Source organism: Calidris pugnax, unplaced genomic scaffold (assembly GCF_001431845.1).
Source record: "Calidris pugnax isolate Ruff unplaced genomic scaffold, ASM143184v1 scaffold127, whole genome shotgun sequence".
NCBI classification, from domain to species: domain Eukaryota; kingdom Metazoa; phylum Chordata; class Aves; order Charadriiformes; family Scolopacidae; genus Calidris; species Calidris pugnax.
In genome coordinates, this window is record NW_015090883.1 from 1,334,046 (window position 1) to 1,355,078 (window position 21,033).

Genomic DNA, 21,033 nt, shown 5'->3' on the forward strand with positions numbered 1-21,033 from the left:
AAACATAAGAAGAGGATGAGTTGCCGTCTGCCTCTCTACAGGTTATGATGAATTAATGCAATCAAGAGCAGCACAGTCAAACAATTTGGAGCAGCAGAAGTAGAAAGCGGGTTTGCGGGTTTTATCGCCTCCATAAGAGCAAATTTTGCACGCTGTAAGATGATAAATTAATGCTCAGAGCCTCTTCTCTGCACAGTCGGTGATATGGATCGACTGATCCACACGCTCTTCTCCGTGGGCAGCGCTCTTCCCCAATGCTGGCAAGATGATTATTGGAAAACTAATCAGCTCTATCTGAGATAAATTGCGTTTCCACCAATTATAGCTTAATTGTTGACAGATGGGAACACAGAAGGGAGATGTGTCACATCATTAAGAGGACAGGTGTATAGACAAGTGCCAGATTAATTGTTCCAGCCCATTAAATCATTGACCTTTTCAGCATACCCTCAACTTGGAATTCAAAGCTCTCACGATATTTCCAGCTCACACACACGATGACCATGTTTATCAGCAAAGTTCTCAGGGGCATTTTTAAAACACACAGACTCATTAAGACACTCATTTAAAACACTCATGGACTCATTAGCCACGAGCAGTGTTCCCTTCTCATTAAAATCGGTTCTCTTCTTCCTCCTTTGCTGTGTTGGGGTTGGGCTCCTTGGTTTTTCAGTGAAATCACACGTGGCATGTGGGCTTTCTCCAAGCCGCGGTCTTCTCCATGGAGCTGTGCTGTAATGGGCTGTACATTTTGGGATGTCAAAAAGAGAGAGGTGAAATCAAGACAGAGAAACCCAGTGCTGGGCAGCTGTGCTGGAGCCTCCAGCTTTGATTGGGGGCTTTGGCTGTGATTCCCAGCTCCTGCTCTGCCTGGGATTTTCAATAAAGCCCAAGAGAGACAAATAGCTAAATACCATTGAAACTGAGTCAGCCATGGGTGTCTAGTTCCCCTAAATATATGTCAAAATGTGTCTTCTGCTCTTTTTCTGGCTATGTAATCCAGGAAGCTCGGGATGCAGTGCAGACACATCCCAAACAGCTTTGTGGGAGGTAGAGGTTCGAGGTAGTGATGCAGGACGTGCCTCATCTGTCCTGAGCTACCCAAACCTTGTGCTGCTCTGGAAAATTGAGAACTGACTCCAAATCTAGTTTCTCTAGACATGAAAAATAAGAGGATAAGATTTCCAGCTGAAGGAAATGGAAGTTGCTGTGATGATAATCATGTTTTTTATCTCTGCAATCCCTGTCCTGTGCCAATGAGCTGATTTAAAGGTGTACTACCCTCTGGTAGGGTTTGGAGAGAGCAAGTGGAAAACAACCCAGGGAGACCAGCAGGAGGTATGAGGAAGAGTTGATGGCCTTCATCAGCTCTGAAACTTCAGAGGTAAAATTGATGCTGGGAAGGCAGCAGGTCTTCTTCCCGGGGCCAGGGCTGGTGGTGATCTCTCTTCCTCCCTTGTGTAGCACAGGTCACCCACATACCCACAATAATGTCACAATAAAATAACTGTAAGATGCCTAACTGAAATCCCAGGGAATTATTTTATATATGTGCTTGAATGACTTACTGTGTTCCACAAAGATGAGGCACCTTTACTTCAGTGGCTTTATGGACCTACACAGACAACCAGAGAGGAGACAGGAGAACTGGGTGAAGTTTTCTCTCAGATAACAAATGGTTTTATAAGGAAAATAGATAATTTTATGGGAAAAAAATACACTTTAGGAGAGATGGGAACTGCAAGGATCTCTTTGATAGGCCTGATATACTTCATATAACAATCTTTTTTCAATATACTTGGAAACGTCAGGTTGCAACAGGGCAGCTTGTTCAAAATCTTGGCGGATGCAACAGTCTTGACCAACACCACTGGGGTCTGTGCCTGCAGGAGATGCTGGAGATCCCTCAGTTTCTACCACTCACTGCACAGCGCTGAACCCTGAGCAGAGGAAGTAAGTGAACAAAAGCCAGCTTTTTCAGAAGTTCATCCATAAAATTGGAGGTTAGTACTGGAGAAAGTATGTGTATTACTGTGTCCGGGGGAAGGAAGGAGAGGGAATTCCAAAAAAAGGTCAAAAAGGAATTTTAGAAAGGACAGAATATTTGTTTTAAAGAATTCCTAAATGAATCATTTTACCTTGCATTTTGAACTGGGGTTTTGTGGTTTAGACAAGGATATAAGGTTGAAAACAAGTTAAACAGAAAGGTTGCGTAACCCAGAGGCAAGCAAAACATTTCATTTCTGTTGGAACTTAATAGTTGGGGTTAACTCAGAATATTTTCCAGCTTCTGCTTGGTTATTTTGCCAGCCTCCTCCTCTTCCCTCTACCCCCACTTCGTTGTTGCTCTGCCCAAGCCATTTTTTTCCCCAGATATTTTGGTTCAGCCACACAACCCAGACAGTCATTATTCACTCCACACCAGTGATCTCCTCATTTCCAGCTGTCCTTTCCACCAGCCTGTGCTCCCAGAAGTGTGCTTACTGCGAACATCGTGTCTCCACCCGTGGTCCATCCATCCAGGGGGAGGTTCAGCCCCACCAGAGCTGTGGCTTGCTCCTTCAGCACGTCCCTCTCACCCCAAGCCATGCCACTAGAAATCCTTATCAAAGAAGTCATCGAAGAGAGAAACTCTCTCTGTCTTTGTTCTCACAAGCGTAGGTTTGCGGTAGATCCTCTCCTCCCTTTCCCACTCCTCAGAGCTGGAAGTGTCCCAGAACAGATCCCTCGTCTGCGGCTCCCTGCAGAACCACAGGTCCACCTTCCCTCTTCTGCCTGGAGAAAGTTCAGCCTCATCATGCTGCCTGGAGAGTCCTTCACCCCATGGGTTTCCTTGGGGAGAGAAAAGAAAAAAAAAAAAAGATCAAAAATCATAATTTTGTGGAGCTGCACACCCGGTCCCCCAGAGTTTAGCTGGAAATGGCTATGGGCAGCTGGAGAAGATCCTGAGAGATCCCTGCAAGACCAGACCCCATGCTTGGGGCTGGGCAGGGCCAGGTATAATATATCCAGGATTATATTTGATGAAATCACGGAGTCTGGCAAGAGGCAGTTTTGGTTTTATCTCTGAGCAGAAGAGAGTTGGGGCAGAAACCCACGAGGGAACAGGAGCAGCCAAGTCTGTTCCCCTTTCTCCTGATGAAAGTTCACAGGCAGGCAAGTTTTTCACTGATTTCAGCATTTTACCCTTGATGGTACGTTTCCAGCCTGTGCTGTCGTGTGCAAGCAAAGCAGAAATGAGGGTGTGTCGGGGAAGTCACTACGAAATGGAGACTGAGATTGACTTTGATTTCCCCTTCTTTGGTGACAGTAAGGTCACCTTGTGTGCCCTGGCATCTCCAAATCCAAAGCATCACAAGTCAGGCCTTCAGATTTATGCTACGCCCATTCCTGCTGCTTGCCCATCCTCGAGGAGTGCAGGGGAATCATGGGATAGAATCACAAAACCATTTAGGTTGAAAAAGACCTTTAACATCATCGAGTCCACCTGTAAACCTAACACTTCCAAGTCCACCACGAAACCATGTCCCTAAGTTTCCATGTAAAACTCAACCTGAAAAGTGAGGAACCTCAGTGATTGTAATGTTTACCCCGTGGTCATTTGGGATGGGCAGGAGTCCACAGGCTACGCCGTGCAAATGCACACAGCATCACGGTGGACCATGCAAGGATGAAGCTGGGAGCAAATCTCCAGCAGCTGTTGCTCCAGCAGCTTGTTCTCCATCTCTTGGAGGGGACAAACTGAGACTCTTCTACCAGTGGGAACTGCTCCTGCAGGGACCTGCCCTGAGGTCCTATTCCATGGCTCTTAAATCACATCTACTCAAGTCTGTTTGGATGTTATCAGAGAAGCAGCCCAGAGCCTGTGTCCTGCTCTGAGACATCCCAATGCTTTGCCTTACAACCACATCTCACTGCTTTCCCTCCTCGGGCTCTGAATTGCACCGTGTCACAGCAGGAGGTGGGGCAATGGAGGCAGCTTCCATAGCAGAACTTCCCTGATGACATTTAAGATGCTGGTGAGTTTTCATCTCCTTGGAAAATTATTCCACTTACCACAGTCATCTCCATGAAAACGCTGATTGTGCTCAGCAGGGACGAGGTCTCGGCTTTCGGCGCTGTCGCCTCTCTGGAGTGTGTCAAGGACTTTCTTTGGGCTGAATTCCTTGATTTTTTGTTTATTGATTTTTGCCTCCCTGTGGAGATTTCGCTTCAGCTCTGCCTGGGTTTGCAAACGAGTTGTCAACACAAGCAGCAGAGGAGCAAACACTTTTTAATAGCTCAACGTGGCATATCATTAGGGGATCGGCGCTGGAAATAATTACGCAGTCAAGTCGTTTAACCCAGGAAAATGGTATTTGCCAAACTGGGTACATGACATAACGTGACCCGGACAGAGATAGTTAGTTTCTCCATGAGCCATGGCCAAAATGGGGCAAAGCATTGGAAAAATCCGAATCACTGACCATGGGGACCCCAAGGATGCTCCCCACCTCAGAATTACTGACCGCAGGGATCCCAAGGATGCTCCCCACCTCGCCTCCACCTAAACCACCAGGAAAGCTTCGTTTGACCTTTCCATCAAGAGGCTTTAAGGTTTCTGGTCCATCAGAGACTCCAGGGATGGGCAGACCCCCATCTGAGCCCCTCCCCAAACCCATCTCAGCATTACCTCTCGGCGCCTGCGGGTCAAGTCCAGCATCTGCAGCTTGTGCAAGTGCTGCCGCCTGCCAGGGAGGTGTCTCAGGCTTTGCCCCCTCTTCTCCAGAGCCTACGAGGTGTTCAAAAATGTAAATAAATACACCTGCACTTGCTGAAAGAGAAGGAAACAGCCTCCAGCTCACAGACCCACGCCCAGTCCCTCCGGTGCTCCCCGGGTAAAGGCACCGAGCATCTCCCGGCGTAAGCCAAATTGCAGAAATTTATTACAGATTTCCACTGCACTTGCAGTTTACCTCACAGCTCTGGGGCACGGTGGAAAAAAAAATAATAATCTTGATTAAAACGATGTATCCGTGCTTCTGCCCCCTGAGGTGATACCGCTTTGAGCTGGCTGTCCAAGATAATCTCGTGATCCGAAGGGAGGAACCCCTTTTGCACGTTTGGGGCTGCGGGGGGTGTTTATGGTGATGAGTGTTCAAGCTGATGTGAAAAACCAACGTCGGCTCCTCAAGGTGCCTGAACCATGAGGAAAGGAGCCTGCAACCCGCAACGACCCATCCACAATGCTCAACCCAAGCACTTACCTTCGTTTTGGGGCTTGTAGCCACCTCTTGCTGACTCCAGGGCTCTGCAGGAGTGATTGCTTGCGAAGGGCCAGCAGGTTCAAGCCTCTGCAAGGCAATATTTATAATGTTCAGCATTCCTCATTTCACACCATCACAAAACTTGATATAAAACTACTCTGACGTTTTTCCAGCTCCAATTCTGGCCTGACTGCTTGGGGTACAGGAAGGAGATTGGCATCTCTAGCAGATGCTCAGAGAGATGAGCATTTCTTACAGTCCTTTGGGTGCGGACAAAACTGGGGGAATCTCCTGCATTGGAGTCAAAGTTGCAAAACCCCAGTTGGAAACTGGTTTCACCACTGTAGGTATTATTTCTCTTGGAGCCTTAACAGTGCCCAAGGCTCCAGCCAAGACCAGAGTAAAGACAAACCCCAGCCCAGATTGCTTAGTGTCAAAGCCAAATCGTGAAGATGTATCATAATGAAATACAAAGTCTTTTATCAGGTCATCCGAGGGCAGATCCCAGTTACCTGAGACCCAGAGCACAGTTCCCTCTGTCCAACCAGTCTCTTTTACGTTGGCCTAAGTGAGGCAGTGAGACCTTCCTCTGCAGAGCTGTGCATGGTACAAAGTGCTTTTCCCAGTGGCTAATGGAGGTGGGCAGAGGCTTGCTTTGCAGACTGCTCTGAGCATAGTTTTTTTTTTTTATCTTAAGGAGCTAAGTTGCCTCCTTAAATCATGACAAACTACCGGGTCATTTCATGGCTTGATATTGCCAGTGTCCCCTTCTAGGGTGGGAGCTCTGTACAGCTTCCATAAAAATTAAGGGGAGCATCATCAAGGACTTCAACAGCAAGACCTGACTTACACTTTAGGTGGGACATCATTAACCTCTTGAACATGAACTAGAGTGTCCTCTAAAGAGTGACATGCCTCTGGATGTCTGCACTGAACTGCTGCCAAAGCCTGAGCTGTCACTTTGAAGCATCCTGTAAGTCAGTGCAATAACACAGGAGAAAAAAATTCAGCAGCATCTTATAAAGGAGGCATCCCCCGTCAGCCCTGAACGCCAAGTTCTCACGTCTTTCAGCATCAAAAAAGCCCACAAAACTCAATATGAAGCTCAGAAAATGGCACTAGATGGCAGCATGTGACACCACAAACTGCGGTCCGGGCTGTGCATCACTCCTAGATGCCACCAAGGCAGCCAGTGTGGGGTGGCTGAAGGCAGACAAACTCCCTCGACTGTCATCTCATCTCTCTGCCTCTCTCGGGGAAGCCAAGTTTCAGGCTTTCAGCTAAAGTTGTGTCCCAGGCTGGAAAACTGACTCTTTTCTTTCGTCTCTGTGACCCTCATGGGATTCACCTCTGGAAGCAGGGGGTAGGACTGACGGTGGTGGTGTCCTGCAGTGAGTGTTTTAATGATACATAAATACAGCCGTAATGGAAATAAGATCAATGACTAAAAATTACATGCTGGCAGGAGATTTTTAGATAAGTCTGTGATTCCATGTGACAGTTCAGTGTCTGTAGCCAGGCTCATTCCAGGTGCGGCTCCCTCACCCTCCCACCAAATCCAGGGACATGTTATTCAATAGTTTGTGGCCACCTGTGCTCTCTGAAGCCACGGTCGTGGCCAGAGATGCAACTTGGGTTTCAACTGACCCTGCCTGGTGGTTCCTCTGTTCTTTATGATATTAAAAAGACCTTAATCACAGTAGAGAAGGCTTGAAAAAAGCACCCCTGCTTCAGCAGGTTTGTCACTGAGTTTTGGGAGAGCAGAGATGCTCTCAGGGAGGACCAGGCAGGGTGTCAGAGCAGCACAGGGGAGTGGGATGTTCACCCAAGGGTTTTAATTGCAAGGGAAGGAAGATAACCAGTGGTAGCTGGTCCAAGCTGCACGTAGCAGTGGGACAACCCAGCACCTACAGGAGTGCTACAGAGAAGCACGTGGCCAGTTGGAGCAAATAGAACCCTTTCATGGGTTAAACAGCCAAGAAACATGTTTGCCTCCGTTTGTCCCCAACCACCAACAGCTGAGGACTCCCTCCAGCCACCTAATTAGGCTGTTGATGTGCCCCATGCAGCTGGGCTCTCTTAGAAGGCTCTCAGCAGCAGGTACAACATCGACCCTTAATTGCTAGTTAAAAGACCTGCCTAAATGAGATCATGGGGTACAGGTGTGTAGTTTTAGCAGCCGAGGGCTTCCTCCAGCAGGACACCCTCCTGCACCCATGCTTGGAGGGGTCTGTTCAAGTTGTTCCCTTTCCCTGTCTGATTTTATTCCTCTGAGCCCTGTTTGCTCTCAGTTTCAGAGCCCCCACACCTGGGGGGGGGCAGAGCAGAAACACAGCTGAAAGCTGGAGTTGGGAAGGAGAAGGATCTGAGGAGCAAAGTGGGAGAGCTGCAGCTCTGGGACATCCAGAGTGGGGCTGAGCTTGGTGCTCCCCAGCATTCCTGACCATCTGTGGGCAAGGGAAGGAGGGACAACTCAATCTCAGCCAAGCACCAATAGCTTTTCATCTTAAATAGCAAGCAGGTAAGAGAGGGGAAGTTGGAAGGTATGGCTGGCTGGTTTGGGAGGGCATGGAGAAGGGGTGGCAATGCAGGTGGAGTGCAGAAAGCAGTGTGCTTCTCTGGGGCTGGGTTTTGGTTTTAAATAGCCTGATTCATGGCAAGAATTGAACAGCCCCAGTAATGCAGCTCCAGCTCAGTCCTGTGAGCATGTGATGGTCTGACCCTCACCCAGCTTTTTGTATTGTATAAAAGCATCAGTGCATAAAAAATCAGCACAGAAAATGCATGTGGAGGGCTTCTTGTTGCTTTATTGTTTTTTTAAATGAAATAGCAACCCTTGTGTGGTATGGTACACTAGGGGTGTTTCCTTTCCTTCTTTGCAGTAAGTCTATGGACGTAAATTTATTTTTGGAGCTTTAGTGATGTTGTGGTAACTCTTGTGTGGGGAAAAACCTGATTGCCAGGTAAGGCAGTCATGGCTTGCAGGGCTTGGAGGGGAAGGGAGCTGGGAAGTGCAGAAAAGGGGAAGGAAGATCGTGGAGGAGTGAACAAAGGTGTTTTATGTGGGTTTGGGAAGGATTTATTATTTATATTGTTTTTTATATCTAGCTACGCAGATGTGTGGTGCACATGTACATACAGTGTAATTGAGGAGAGAAGGTGAAGGTACAGTGAGGTACCCAGCATGCAGAGCAATTCTTAAAAATTAAAATAACTGCTCTGTACTTTCAGTAGCCCCTATAGCAAAGCACAACTGTCTGCTTTACCTGTCTCTCAGCCCCTAAGCTGATGCCAGCCTTGGTGGGATGTTTGGCCTGAAGAGCCAAAACCAGCCCCACGTGATGGAAGTCAGATCCCTTCTGCAAAGGGCCTTGTCTTGGCCACATTAGCCCATGGGAGAACTAAGGTCTGGCTGCAGGGACCCACACACCACAAAGGAAAACAAGTCATTACGGGAGAGGTGGCCTCATGGCCAGCACTGGACATGTGTCCTTCTTGTGTGTCTCCGTGGCACATGGAGTCAGGCAGCAGGGCAAAGGCAAGGTCTCACTGTGTTGGTGCCTCTATGGCTCTTAGAAGATGAAGTCCTCTCCTTTGTACTAATGAACCAAAAAGTCCCCCTCTCTGTGGTCAACATACCTGCTCTGCCCCAGGTATCAAACTTGAGCTGGTGATAGAGCTCATCTCAGGATGATCATCTAGAGATGGGACCTCCTGCTTGCATTGCTGTAGGATATCTGTTTCCCCCACCGTGGTGCTGTGACATGTGCCCGTGTCCCCAAGAACGCCCATGTCAACGGGTCAGTCAGAGCAACCCATAGGGAGCTTTTTCAAACTCATCTTACTTGAGGTCTTCGAGGCGGGTGCTGTTTAATGATGCTGGTTTCTCCCTTTTCTGGCACGGTGTTGAAAGAAAGGGGCCCTTAAAGGTTAGAGAAGAAATGGATGAAGTTACTTTTGGGTGATCATCAGCTGTCAGGCTGAACAAGGCAATAGTTTTCTGCCCTTGTTTTTTGGTTGGCACGCCCTACTTACGTCTCTGTTGGTGTACCCCAGTGACACGTGGTATATTATAAGATATTTAAGATATTTATAAGATGAGATATATAAGATATTGTATTGGCTGTAGAAATAAGGTGAGAATGTACATGTGCCTCTGGTTTCTAACAAGCATCTATGACATACCTCTCCTACTTTCCTGTACAACATCTCATATGTGACAATAACCACCCTCCACACCTCCTGTGGCCACCTTGAGCTTTTAAAATGGGGAACAGGCGGCGGTTTGGACCTCTTCTTGCTGCTCAGTCTCTGAGACTTTACTATTTTTACTTTTCTGATGGAACCGAGAAATATCTCTGATGCTTTTACTGACCTCAGCAGAGCTGGGCTACAGCTACTTGGTGGGTTCAGAAGTTAGTAGATTATGGGCAGACAAGCGGTACGATCACAGACCCTCATCATCTTTGGAAATCAGCCCAAAATAACGTGCTACACACCAGTGATCACCTGTTATTAAAGCAGTGCTTTTGCTGAGGCCTGAACGTGGTCTGGGCTCAGGGCCATTCTGCCCTGGTGATCTCACACAAATATTTTTCTTGCACAAATAAATACTTGCACATGCCATAAGTATCTCTTTTACAAAAGAGTTCCTCTATCCCACCTATTCTCCCCAAAAAACTGTCCTGGGGGGTTCAAATGCCATTTTATATGTGGAGCTGAGCGAGTTGTTGCTGAGCAGCTCCTGGTCCCACGTGGTGGGAGCCCTGAGGCGACTGCAAGGGAAGGGAGTTAATGGATAAAGGGCAGGAGTTACATTATCATTGACGCCAAATTTAATAGTTATATTAAAAAGAAAAAAAATAATAATTATTGTAATAATAAACCCTAGGGGGACTTCAGGGGTCCCTGTAAATGAGTCCCATGGGAGGCTGCCAAGGCAGGGATCGTGGAGAAGAGAGAGAGAAGGTGACGGAGGGTGTTGGGGTATGGGAGGAGATGGTGACTCCATCGGATAAATGATTGCTGGGCTCTGCTGAGCACTAACAATGATTAACCTCTGAGCACATGCAGGAATGGATGCCTGAAGTGAAAATTTCCAGCACAGGCAGCTCCTCCGGAGACAGACTTCAGCTGCCAGAGAGCACGAGCTGGAATAGCAGCTCCTAATAGCAAAAGGGGGGGTTATTAAGTTATTGCCTCTCCATCTGCAGGACAAATCAGTGCATAAAGAATTTCTAAGGGGGAAGTAAAATACAAGGGGGTGACTCACGGTGCTGGGAATGTGGGACCCGGCACAGACAAGGGGCTGGGGCTTGGGAGAAGCTCGTTCTGGCAAGATGTATGACTTTGGGGAAGTTATTTCTCCCTTATGGCTTTTTTTTTTTAAATATATTTAAATTATTCCCTCTATCCATGCATGTGTCTTGTAGGAGATTTGCCCTTATCCTCTACACACACAGATCAGGGAGCCAAGTGCTTGCTGTGCCCAAACCCTCTCAGTTCTGGGGCAGGGACCATTGTCCCACCACACAGCCACCACTGAGGGAGCATCAGGCCCAAGCTGGAGTCATTTTTGTGACTTTTTTTTTTTTTTTTTAAATCCCTGTAATTCAGTAGCAGCAGGTTCTCCCCATTGGAGGAAGTGGGATTTAACACAAGCCAAGATGAACCCTCATAAACCAAATAAAACCTATTCTCTTGGAGGCTTTGCTTACTTAGATAGACTCTTGAGCTAATACATCCCTCAAGTACTCTTGAGCATACTCTTTTTATTTCTGAAAATGAAAAGTAATAGAAAATGACATTTATTGAGGAGATTTTAAAGTTTTTTATAAAAGCATACATATTTTACAAGCCCTTGTTAAATACCCGCTGATGATAGTTTTCCAGAACAGGGATATTTGGTTGTTCTTGCTGTCGTGAAGTACTTGAAACTCCCTGTGGTACAGCCAGACCTGATCTGTATTCACCCCAGGACTTCTGGCTCCGGGAACGTCACTGCTGTCGTGCCTGAGGTTTATTTGCTTTCACCTTCTCCTAATGCCTCTGGGCAGATGATCCTGAAGGAAATATCCAGTCCCCGGTGAAGCAGCGGTGCTTAATGCTGCTAGGGATGTGTCAGAAATCCATTTTTTTGGAAATGGAGAAGGAGGGAGGAGGGTGATGGGGCTGTGGGTCCTCCTTCCTCTGCGTTGCCCTTTCTCAAACCACGTTGGCTTTCATGGGGAGGTTTCTCCCTGAGCTCACCCAGGGTGGCCCTGGGGAGTTGTTTGTCACCACCCAGCTTGTTGTCCAGAGCCATACATCCCCTTTCAGGTGGGTCCAACCCTCCTTCCTTCCCTCTGGGAAGGGTCTGGGTATGGATGGAGTGTGAGCCCTGCTGGGAGAGGCTGCGTGATGCCACTTGTGTGAAGCTACACTATTTGCCTTCCTCTGTCTCTTGGCTTATGGATTCAGCCCTGTGCGAGACACGGCTATAATTTATTTTACTGCTGATTTTTACCTGCTGAGCACATTACCCAGAAACTGATTCTAATTAAGCTAATGATATCAATATACCCAGTGGTGTAAGGTGAGCAGGGCTAGGAGCTACAGGGCGTTTGTATGAGGGCTGGCTTGGAAACAGGCTGGTGTCACCACGTGCCAGGTCGGTGCAGGGGACTGGGGACATTCCCGGGGGATGAGGGGTGGGAGGAAGGAGCCTGGGATTTGGTGACTTTTCCAAAGCAGGCCGTGGACAGGGGGAGTGGGAATGAGTTTTCCCAAAGCTAAAATATCCTGGAAATAGTAAAAAATCTCCTGATGTGGAATGACGTGCGCACCCACCTACACCTACCCCGCACTGCGGCGAGCAGACCCCCAGCCCCAGGTGATGCCCTCTGGTTCTCTGCCCTGCTCTTGGCCATAATTCAGTGATGACCCCCCCCCTCTTACCTGCAGAGGCTCTCCCGTACCAGGTCTCCCGGAGAGGTGGAAGTTGCTGGTGAAAGGTGGGGTTTCCCCACTCCATGGTGGCCGGTGGGTGCAGGCTGGGCTGTCCTGGCACACTGGGGAGCCCATATGGGGTGGTGAGAGCAGGCAGGTCCTCCCTGGGACGCATGGGTGCCACCTTGGTCACCTTGGGGTGCGCCTTGGAAGAGCTCAGGCCCATATTGCAGAGCGGTGGCTTTGAAAGGAGATGGAAAAAACCCCCCTCATGCACCGTCCTCCCTGAATGTGGAGGGATCTTTGTGAGCAACCATGGGGCCCCAGGAGCTCCCTGATGGCTGCCAAGGACGGGGCTGGCTCCCACAGATGTGCCCACAGGTCCTTCCCACCGTGGTTAAACATTGACATGTCCCCAGCCATTCCCCCTCCAGGAGGAGAGGTGGCTGCTGCTGACCAAGAAGAGGAAAGCAGCTTGGGGAGCCAGTGCCAAGCCCTGGGGAACCAGTTTGTTTTTTACCTACAAGGGATTTTCAACCAAGTGGCGCCACCTCAGCTGACCTGGAGGCATTTCTACAAGCAGATCTTTTGCTAGATCTTCAGTTTTGGGGAGGAAATTCAATCCTCAGAGCACTAGAAGGGTTAAAGCATCTCCCACCCTGAGTGGGAGAAGCTGGCTGAGGAGCATCCTCCACCCTTGCTCCTACCGGCTGGTGGCACTGCTGGAAAAAATGCAGCTTTAGCACAAAACCCACCTGAAAACGTCGGCCAAAGTGGGTCAAATTCTGCAGTTTTGGAGCTCCTGCAGGATTTGGGCCAAACGCGGTAGGATTGGTGCATAAGAGAAGGATCTGCACTTCTCCATCTGCTTCCAAGGGTGAGGGGGTTCAGAGGGCACAGTGTGCTCGGAGCTGTAGGGAGCCATTCATTTCCAGGGCAGAGTCCTCGGAAAATATGTAGGGAGGATTATTCATGTGATAAAATTAATATTGCAGGGTGGGATTTTTGGCAGGAATAGGGTTGCGAGAGGAAGTCCCAGCACAGGTGAGGGACTGGGGCTTGGTCTGGCAAAGTTCTGGGGAAGTTATTTCTCCCTTATGACATTTTTTAAAGGAATATATTGAAATTATTCCCTGTGACTTTATCTATGCACGTATCTTATAGGAGGTTTGCCCTTTTCCTCTGCAGATACAGAACTGGGAGCCAGGTCTTCACTGTCCCCAAACCTGTTTGATCCCAGGGCATGATGCTGGTGGGGAGGGATCACTGTCCCAGTGCCCAGCCACCACCGAGGGACCACCAGGCCCAAGCTGAAGTCATTCTTGTGGCTTTTATTCTATTTTATTTTATTTTATTTTGTTTTGCCCTTGCACTTTAGTATCAGCAGATTCTCCCTGCTGGATGAAGTGGGATTCACCACAAGCCAAGATACTGGGAAAAATACAAGGGTAGGGCAGTGCCATGAGTTGGGGCAGGGTGTTTTCCCACAGAGGAGCAGAGTTTCTTACTCACCTGTACTTGGAGCAAAGATGAACCAAGGGGAGTGTTCAGCACAGGGCACCGGTCTGACATCCAGCAGCAACATCAGGTTCTCGCTGCCTTCATCCTTCTCCTTAAAAATGAGTTTTAAATTATGAAAAACACGGGTGCGGGAGGAGTTGGAAAGTGGGTGGCATGGATTTTTGCCAAAATAACGCCTGGATTTTATGCAAATCTCCGGTGAATAAAGCAGAAAGCACGATGTGAATAGACTGGGATTCTGTGCACACACTCGCTGTCATTTATCGTGCTTGCAGTGTGTTTAGCTGGCGACAGCCTGAACAAACGGAGCAGCCAAGAGAGTAAAAATAACCCAGCACCGTCTCGGTGGCGGGGACACACACCGGTGTGACTCACAGATCCCGTTATTACACATCTGTAAAGTCAAGAAATAGGGCTCTTTCCTCCCTCTGCTGCGTGTCACTTGTATTAACAGAGGATGTTCATCTTATCTCAGCTGAGGCTGAGGGTACCGGTGGTGCTGAGGTGACGTTGTGGGTGGTACCTGGAGAGGGTGAGTGCAGGCGTCGATGCTCGAGGAGGGGTATTCAAAAGACAGGTTGATGTAGTGCTGGGAGGTATGGTTTAGTGATGGTGATGCTTCTTGTTTGTTGTGTGGGTGTCTATTTTTGTCAGTTAGGTTGACGGTTGGACAAGATGATTTTTAAGGTCCCTTCCAACCTAGAAGATTCTGTGATTCGTGGCACGTTTTGTTTTTCTTCCAGAGAGCCGGGTCCTGGCGTGAAGAAGAAGCTGATAATGCAGCTTCTGGATCAAAACTGGCACTTTCCTCGAGACGGTGCAGCTGAAATGAAACCCGGAGACGGCGGAAGGGCTCGTCGGGGACGCCCACAGCGGCAGCAGCAACCGCATTGGATGGGTGGCTTGACAGGCGTGATTATTGGTTTGCCTCCCTCTGATGGATCATCGTGCAAAATAGCCTCCGTTCGTTGTCTGATTTTGTGAGTTTAATGGGTTTTCTCCGGCTGGAAGGCTGAGCTGGGCTCCAGGGGAAACAATTACCTCCCTCACTTAATAAGGAAGATGAACTGCAGGCCGGGCAGCGGGTGGAGGAGGGCGCCGTAGGGAATCGCTGAGGTGGGACCCCTGGAAAACATCTCGGCACGATGTAACTGAGGGTTTAGGTACCTGCTCACCTTTGGGGATCTGGGGCACTTGTGGCTACAGCGACAGCCGTGTCCCGGAGCTGATGGTGGGAAGGATGCAGGAGCGAATCCCTCCTGCCCACCCACTGCAAGGGCTGGGGTACCAAGGCCATGGTAGAGAGGGGAAAGCCTTCTCCAGCTCTGGTCCAACCCTCAGCGCTGTTCCCTGTACGGGCAGCAAGGTGGGGGATGCTTGTTCCTGGCAGAAAGCTTGGGTTGGGTTAGATGGTGTCTGTTAAGCTTGATGTGAGGAGAAAGGTGGCTGCTGGGCTCAGAGCTACATGAGTTTTCTCCCTGTAGAAAGACAAGGGTGATCCTTGGTCCCTGGGGATGGGACATGCTCATGGAGAGTGACAGGCTGGCACAGTAACACGCTCTGCCCCTGGCCATGACAAGTAGGAGAAAAGTAGGGAAAAAAAGTAGGGGAAAAGTGACTCAAACACAGGGATTTCAAGTGATTTTCCCTGCTGAATACTCAATGGTGTTCCTTGAAGGATCCAGTCCTGGGCCTGAAGATGCTGCCATAAGGCTGCTTGCCAAACTGTACTCATCAATGCACACTAAAAGGAAATGGTTGTTTCTCCTGTGTGTTCCGTTTGGCAGGAGCTAAAATTTCGGTCAAGCACATCTCTAAAACTCTCTAGTAATGTAAATGACTGTATCAGCCCCAGAATCGACTTGGGGTGGTGCCCGAGCTGCCGTATGCTGTTTGCTCTCAGCTGGATCATCCCATCAGTAGCTCCTCCTGGACAGAATTCATTTTTTTTTCAGATTATTTTTAATGTGTAGCTTTTTTAGAAAGCAGCAGACCAGGAGCCGAGCCCATCTTCTCAAATGCTAGACGAGACTTTTAAAAAAGACAGTGTGTGTGTGTGTGTGACCCAAACCCTGCACCTCCGGGTTTGCCGCAGAGGGGATGGGTGTTTGGGTTGGTTTCTACAGCCCTAATTCTGCAGCCACGGGATGAAAGAGACCAAGTTTGGGGTTTTTTTTTTTAAATATATTGTGTATTAGTATTTTGTTAGCTCTGCTGGTTGCAAGGAACCATTTAGACACGAAGGTTAAAGGTTAAAAAAGAAAAAAAAATCAAATAGAGGAGCGTAAAATAAAATGGTGCTTTTGTTATTAATGACTTGAATTGCTTTGCAGCTGTATTAAGCCCTGATGGTCACAGGGACACGCTGGTTGCCTGCCACCCTCCAGCACCATCCTGCCACCTCTGCCCCTGGGAGAGATCCCTCCAGGACACCTCCAAGCCGTGGGGCTCCCATGGGGCTCCCCCCATGCACCAGGGCAGCATGAGGGGCTCGTTAGGACTCGCCAAGCCAGGACATGGAGAGGTGAGCCCTGATACAAATCACAGCTGTTGTTTTAGTCACACACACAGTTGTTGCTATTGTAAAACTGTTGTTATTAATAACAAGCACTTCGTTTACCTTTTTTTTTAATTGTATTTATTTTTGCCTAGCAGAAATACCAGCAAAAAAACCCTCCTCCTAGCTGCTAATCAAACTCACAAACAGTGGGCAGGTCAGTCGAGCTCAGAAATCTGTGATTCTTCCCAGTTGCTTTTATCTTCCCTTAAAAAAACAAGGGAAAAATAAAAAGCTCTCAAATAAAGGTAATCTTGCCTGGGCAATCCTAGGAATGCTGTTAAAAGAAAACAGCCAGCCAAAATTACACAGTGACAGGCTTAGGGAAGGAACTGGGGAGGTTGGTTTGTTTTGGCTTTTGAAAGGCTTTTCCATGGCAGAGGTTAAGAAAAATATTTGTTTGGCCCAAAGCTCTAGAAAATAGGAACTGACATTTCCCAGGGACGCTGGTGATCCGGCACATTCAATCTCTCATGAGAAGCCTGTTGTTCAGCTGGGAGGGCAGCTTTTCTGGGAGAAAAAGAGATAAATCAAGCTATTTTTGGCTTTGCTGAAGGCACCTAAAATCCAGGGCCGCTGCTGGAAAGTTGGTGTTGGGAAGAGACACAGCTCAGGGTGGCTCTGGGAGGGATGTGGGGCTACCACTGGAGCCTGGTGCCTTTTTTTTTGGGGGGGAGGGGGGTAAAGCTATGGGTGGTCTCAGGTTTGTAGCTACGTGGTCACAGTCTGGAGCAGACCATGGGTGTCATGAGTTGGGTGAGTTCTCCAGCAAAGGCTGGGACATTAAACACATTCTTCTCCTACGCTCAGCAATGGATTTCTCTTTTTCCAACCACGCTGGGAGGCGAGGTGTCTCCTGTACCACCATCGCCCCCACAACTGATGTCCTGGGTGTCATGTGGGTCATGACATCCATACTGAGCTGTGGATTTCTGCTGGCTGCAGGCAAAATACTTGGTGGAGAGGAGAGAAGCTTGTGGGGCCACATTGCTGGGCTATCAGCACTGTAGGACGTCCAGGTTCTGTGAGTTTTCATCACCTGTTTCTCAATAGTGTAACTTAACGAAAAAGTAATGTTTTTCAGACCTCGTAGGATATTTATCCTGATAATAATTCCTAATATCAATGTGAATGTCAGCTTCCTTCAGAAATGAATTCTCAGAAAGTGCCAGGAGAGGTTCAAAATGGCTTTCCAAAACTACTACCTGCCTGAAAGGTCACTGCACTGAAAGCAAGTGGACACGTCTAATTTGGAGATTTAGCTGGCAATGTCCAAGATTTGTATTCTTGAGAATGGCTCTACTTTTGTTAGCAAAAGGAGATAAACGACATAGACTTGATCCATATTTTAAAGCCACCAGCTCAGTAAGACACAAGCTTAAATGTTTTTATTACAAAACATTTTATTGTAGTTATTTACACCCGTTCCTTGATAAGCGTATAAATGTAAACATTTATTATAGATGTATTTCTCTTATCTTACAGTCCATCTCCAGTTCAGAGTAAATGTTGGTTTTAAGCATACAAGTAGTGAGGAAATTTAAGCTATATTCACAGAATATACATCCGCGTGCAGTTACAGTTCACCAGCCCTAAGCTAGTGGTATAGACACTGTCCCGTTAGCTCTGCTTCTGCTCCTCGTGTGTACGCTGGAGTCTGTTATGTCGTCGGCGTGATCCTCGCTTTTCTTCTCCTTCAGGCTGTTGATGAACCTCAGGGTTATCTCATCCCACTCCTCGGGGAGCAGCATCAGCAGAAACCCAATGCAAATGATGATGGTGGCTCCCAACCTCACTACGCTGAAGATCATTTTGTGCTTCAACAGATCCACGGCTGTGAAGAAGAAGCAACAATGCCGTCAGAACCGCGGCAGGATGGTCTACAGCATCCATAACCTGCGTGTTGCACTCTGGTTGTGACACTGGCCACATGGCCCTCAATCCTCTAGAGTGACCAGATCCTTGAGTTTAGAGAACAGTTTTGACTTGAGAAGTGGCTTGAGTGCTGGAAGTGCCACAGCTCTTCCTTGCCTTCCCACAGACTCCAAGGACGTGTTGTAGGACAGGTCTAAGCCTCAAGGTTTCCATTTCTGTTCTGACTAGTGATGGGGAGAGAGCAGCATGCAGGCCAGAAAGATGGAGTTGATGCCTCCAGGCTCAGTCTCCCAACTCCACAACCAGCAACAATAGACAGAGAGTTGGGGTTGGTCAGCCTGGAGAAGAGAAGGCTCTTACAACAGCCTTTCAGTATCTGAAGGGAGCTACAGGAGAGCTGGGGAGGGACTCTTTTATCAGGGAATGTAGTGACAGGATGAGGGGGAATTGTTTTAAACTGAAAGAGGGGAGATTTAGATTAGACATTAGGAAGAAATGCCTGACTGTGAGGGTGGTGAGACATTGGGACAGGTTGCCCAGAGAAGCTGTGGCTGCCCCATCCCTGGAGGGGTTCAAAACCAGGCTGGATGGGGCTTTGAGCAACCTGGTCTGGTGAGAGAGGTGTCCCTGCCCAGGGCGGGGGGGTGGGGGTTGGAATTGAATGATCTTTAATGTCCCTTCCAACTCTAGCCTTTCTATGATTCTATGAACAGCACACCTGAGCCCTTCAGCAGCCTCTTACAGGTACCAACAGTTTTGCAGCTCCAACCTACATTCCCCTAAAAATGTAAGTTTCTTTGAAAACATCCTCAGACACCTGGGGTGGCACGGCTAAGTGAGTGGAGGAGGAGACTGGAAGATCAGAGACAGAGGCTACTCAGGAAGACAGGACTCTGGAGTAACCTACCACGTATACACCCTGTCCTGCTGTTGCGTGGCAAGTCATCAGCACGGTGCTGAGCTGCAGCAGCAGCATGATGACCCCACCACATCTCAGCAGCAACCAGCCTGCCCTCTCCTCTGTGTGGTATGGACACATCCCATCACTCCCAGAGAAAGGAGGCAAGACAAAAAACCCCAGGCTTTCACCACCCAGAACACCCACCATCACCAGGAGCGCCCATGGAAGCTGAAGGAGATGGAACTGCTTTTGAAATATCTAACAACAGATTTTTGCTTCTTTGGACAATAAACTGCTCCTGCTGCCTGCAGGCCCACGTGCTTCTTCTTCCACCCATGACCACAGTACTTGTACCTGCATTTCCGGGGACGCTGAGCACCGTGCCGATGGAGATCAGAATGGGGTATGTCAGCACGACGCCGACGTTCACCAGAATATTGAAAGCTAGGGAAAAACAGAGGAAATAAGACATGATTATGGGGAAAAACACTAGAGTGAGCCTTTTCTCCTCCACCTTGACCCTACAGGTATGACAGAAGCTCAACATGCACCCTGCAATGACACAATTGTCACAAAGTGATTGATTTTTATTTTTTTTATGTATGAGTGTGAAGTTCTGCACGGGGGTAAGAGGGAGGGCTACAGCCTTTCACTAATTGTAACACCAAGGTTATCACACTTATATTTCACAGCTTTGTCCAAGCTTTAATCGGATACCAACCACCTAGTTTTGCTGCCATAAGCCATCACTTCTCCTACCAGAAGGGTGGTGACCCCAGGTTCCCCTCTGGGCTGAAGTTGTGTTGTCCTTGTCTTAGGAGGACATTTCCCTTCTAGCTGGACCACACACCAAAGGCAATAGCAGCAGGAACTCATGCTCTAAAGGACACTAAGTACAATTAGGCAATGACATTAACTGTGAATTAAGCAGACTGGAGTGAGACCATGGTCTTGCTGCCATGTTGAAGGCACAATGAAAGCTGACCAAAGTACAGCTTTAATTTATACGTTGGGTTTTTTTTTTTACATTCCCAGCCAGTTCCAATTTCCTTGAGAGATCAAAAGCAAACTGCAAAACCTTCCCTTTCATACCATTCCCTTGGGTGCTCCTCCAGCTCTCACAGCCAGGGGCTACTGCTGGGTGCTGTGGCAGAATCCCGGGTTCCCCGAGCACCCACCACCCAGTGCTGGTAAGTCCCTCATGCAAAAAAGAGCACATTTGTCTGCTCCACAAGATTGGTCCCTTGTGGTTGGGCATAAATGCTTGGGTGTCACCACTGGGTGACAAATTATCCCTACTTTTTGTCCCTTAGGTGGTCACAGAGCAGATGCAACTCTAGTTAGAGCTTCAAGGTTGCCACACCACCTCAGTCGTCAGCCCCACCATCTCTTGGGATGGCTGCATGGATGAGCTACGTACCAGACAAGGACATCCTCTTTGTTTCCGTTTAATACACTGCTTGTGGAGACAAAACATTCTTAAATTATGAAATAATAGAGCCTTTACTAAAGGAAAGGATGTTGCTGTATCTGGAAATTAAAATGCCCCTGGGCTGAATCCAAGAGAGGAGGTGAGGACCACAGGCCATGGAACAGCACCAGCCTTTGCAGGCTAGAAACCTGTGTGAGCTCTGCCCTGAGCCCCACAGCACCCACAGGAAGGTGTCCCATCACCATGGGTCCCCGTGTCAGTGCACACACCCCCCAGAGCACACCAGGAACTGGTGGGGGACACACAGCCCTTTGAAAGTGGGGATATGAAACCAAGCTGTGCCAGAGACAGGGAAACACCAATGACACTGCAGCAGGAACGTAAAGATGAAAAGTGGACAATTACTATGACTGTTTCATGTTTATTTTCTGCTATTAATATTAGTATTAAGGCTTTTTAGGAAAAAAATAGGAATTATTTCTCAAGGAGTACCCCTTTGCACTGGGATCAGATTTAATCCCTGAGAGAGCTCTGTTGCTTATGGGGGGGGGGGGGGGGGGGTGAAATCTTTTTG

The 21,033-nt window shown here is 48.3% G+C and overlaps 2 protein-coding genes across 4 annotated transcripts in view; both read right to left on the minus strand.

Moving 5' to 3' along the window:
• Window positions 1-1,652: 1,652 nt before the first annotated feature.
• On the minus strand, window positions 1,653-12,502 carry LOC106890912 (chromosome unknown open reading frame, human C14orf105). Of its 2 annotated transcripts, XM_014947017.1 has the most exons (6): window positions 12,183-12,502; window positions 9,092-9,168; window positions 5,247-5,333; window positions 4,673-4,771; window positions 4,057-4,222; window positions 1,653-2,832 (listed from the first exon to the last, which is right to left on the minus strand). In XM_014947017.1, the coding sequence occupies exons 1-6, from the start codon at window positions 12,397-12,399 to the stop codon at window positions 2,594-2,596; spliced, it is 885 nt and encodes a 294-aa protein (XP_014802503.1). In that variant the 5' UTR covers window positions 12,400-12,502; the 3' UTR covers window positions 1,653-2,593. The 2 variants fall into 2 exon arrangements, with proteins under 2 accessions (XP_014802503.1, XP_014802504.1); XM_014947018.1 differs by lacking the exon at window positions 9,092-9,168 and having other exon boundaries at window positions 12,183-12,413.
• A 5,134-nt stretch (window positions 12,503-17,636) lies between these two features.
• The window catches only part of SLC35F4 (solute carrier family 35 member F4), a 124,100-nt gene continuing 120,703 nt past the window's right edge, over window positions 17,637-21,033 (minus strand). For both annotated transcript variants that reach the window (XM_014946997.1, XM_014946998.1), the window contains 2 exons: window positions 19,382-19,471; window positions 17,637-18,085 (listed from right to left, as the gene is read on the minus strand). In XM_014946997.1, the coding sequence (XP_014802483.1) occupies window positions 17,844-18,085; window positions 19,382-19,471 (332 nt within the window). In that variant the 3' untranslated portion in view covers window positions 17,637-17,843. The remainder of the gene's footprint in view (window positions 18,086-19,381; window positions 19,472-21,033) is intronic.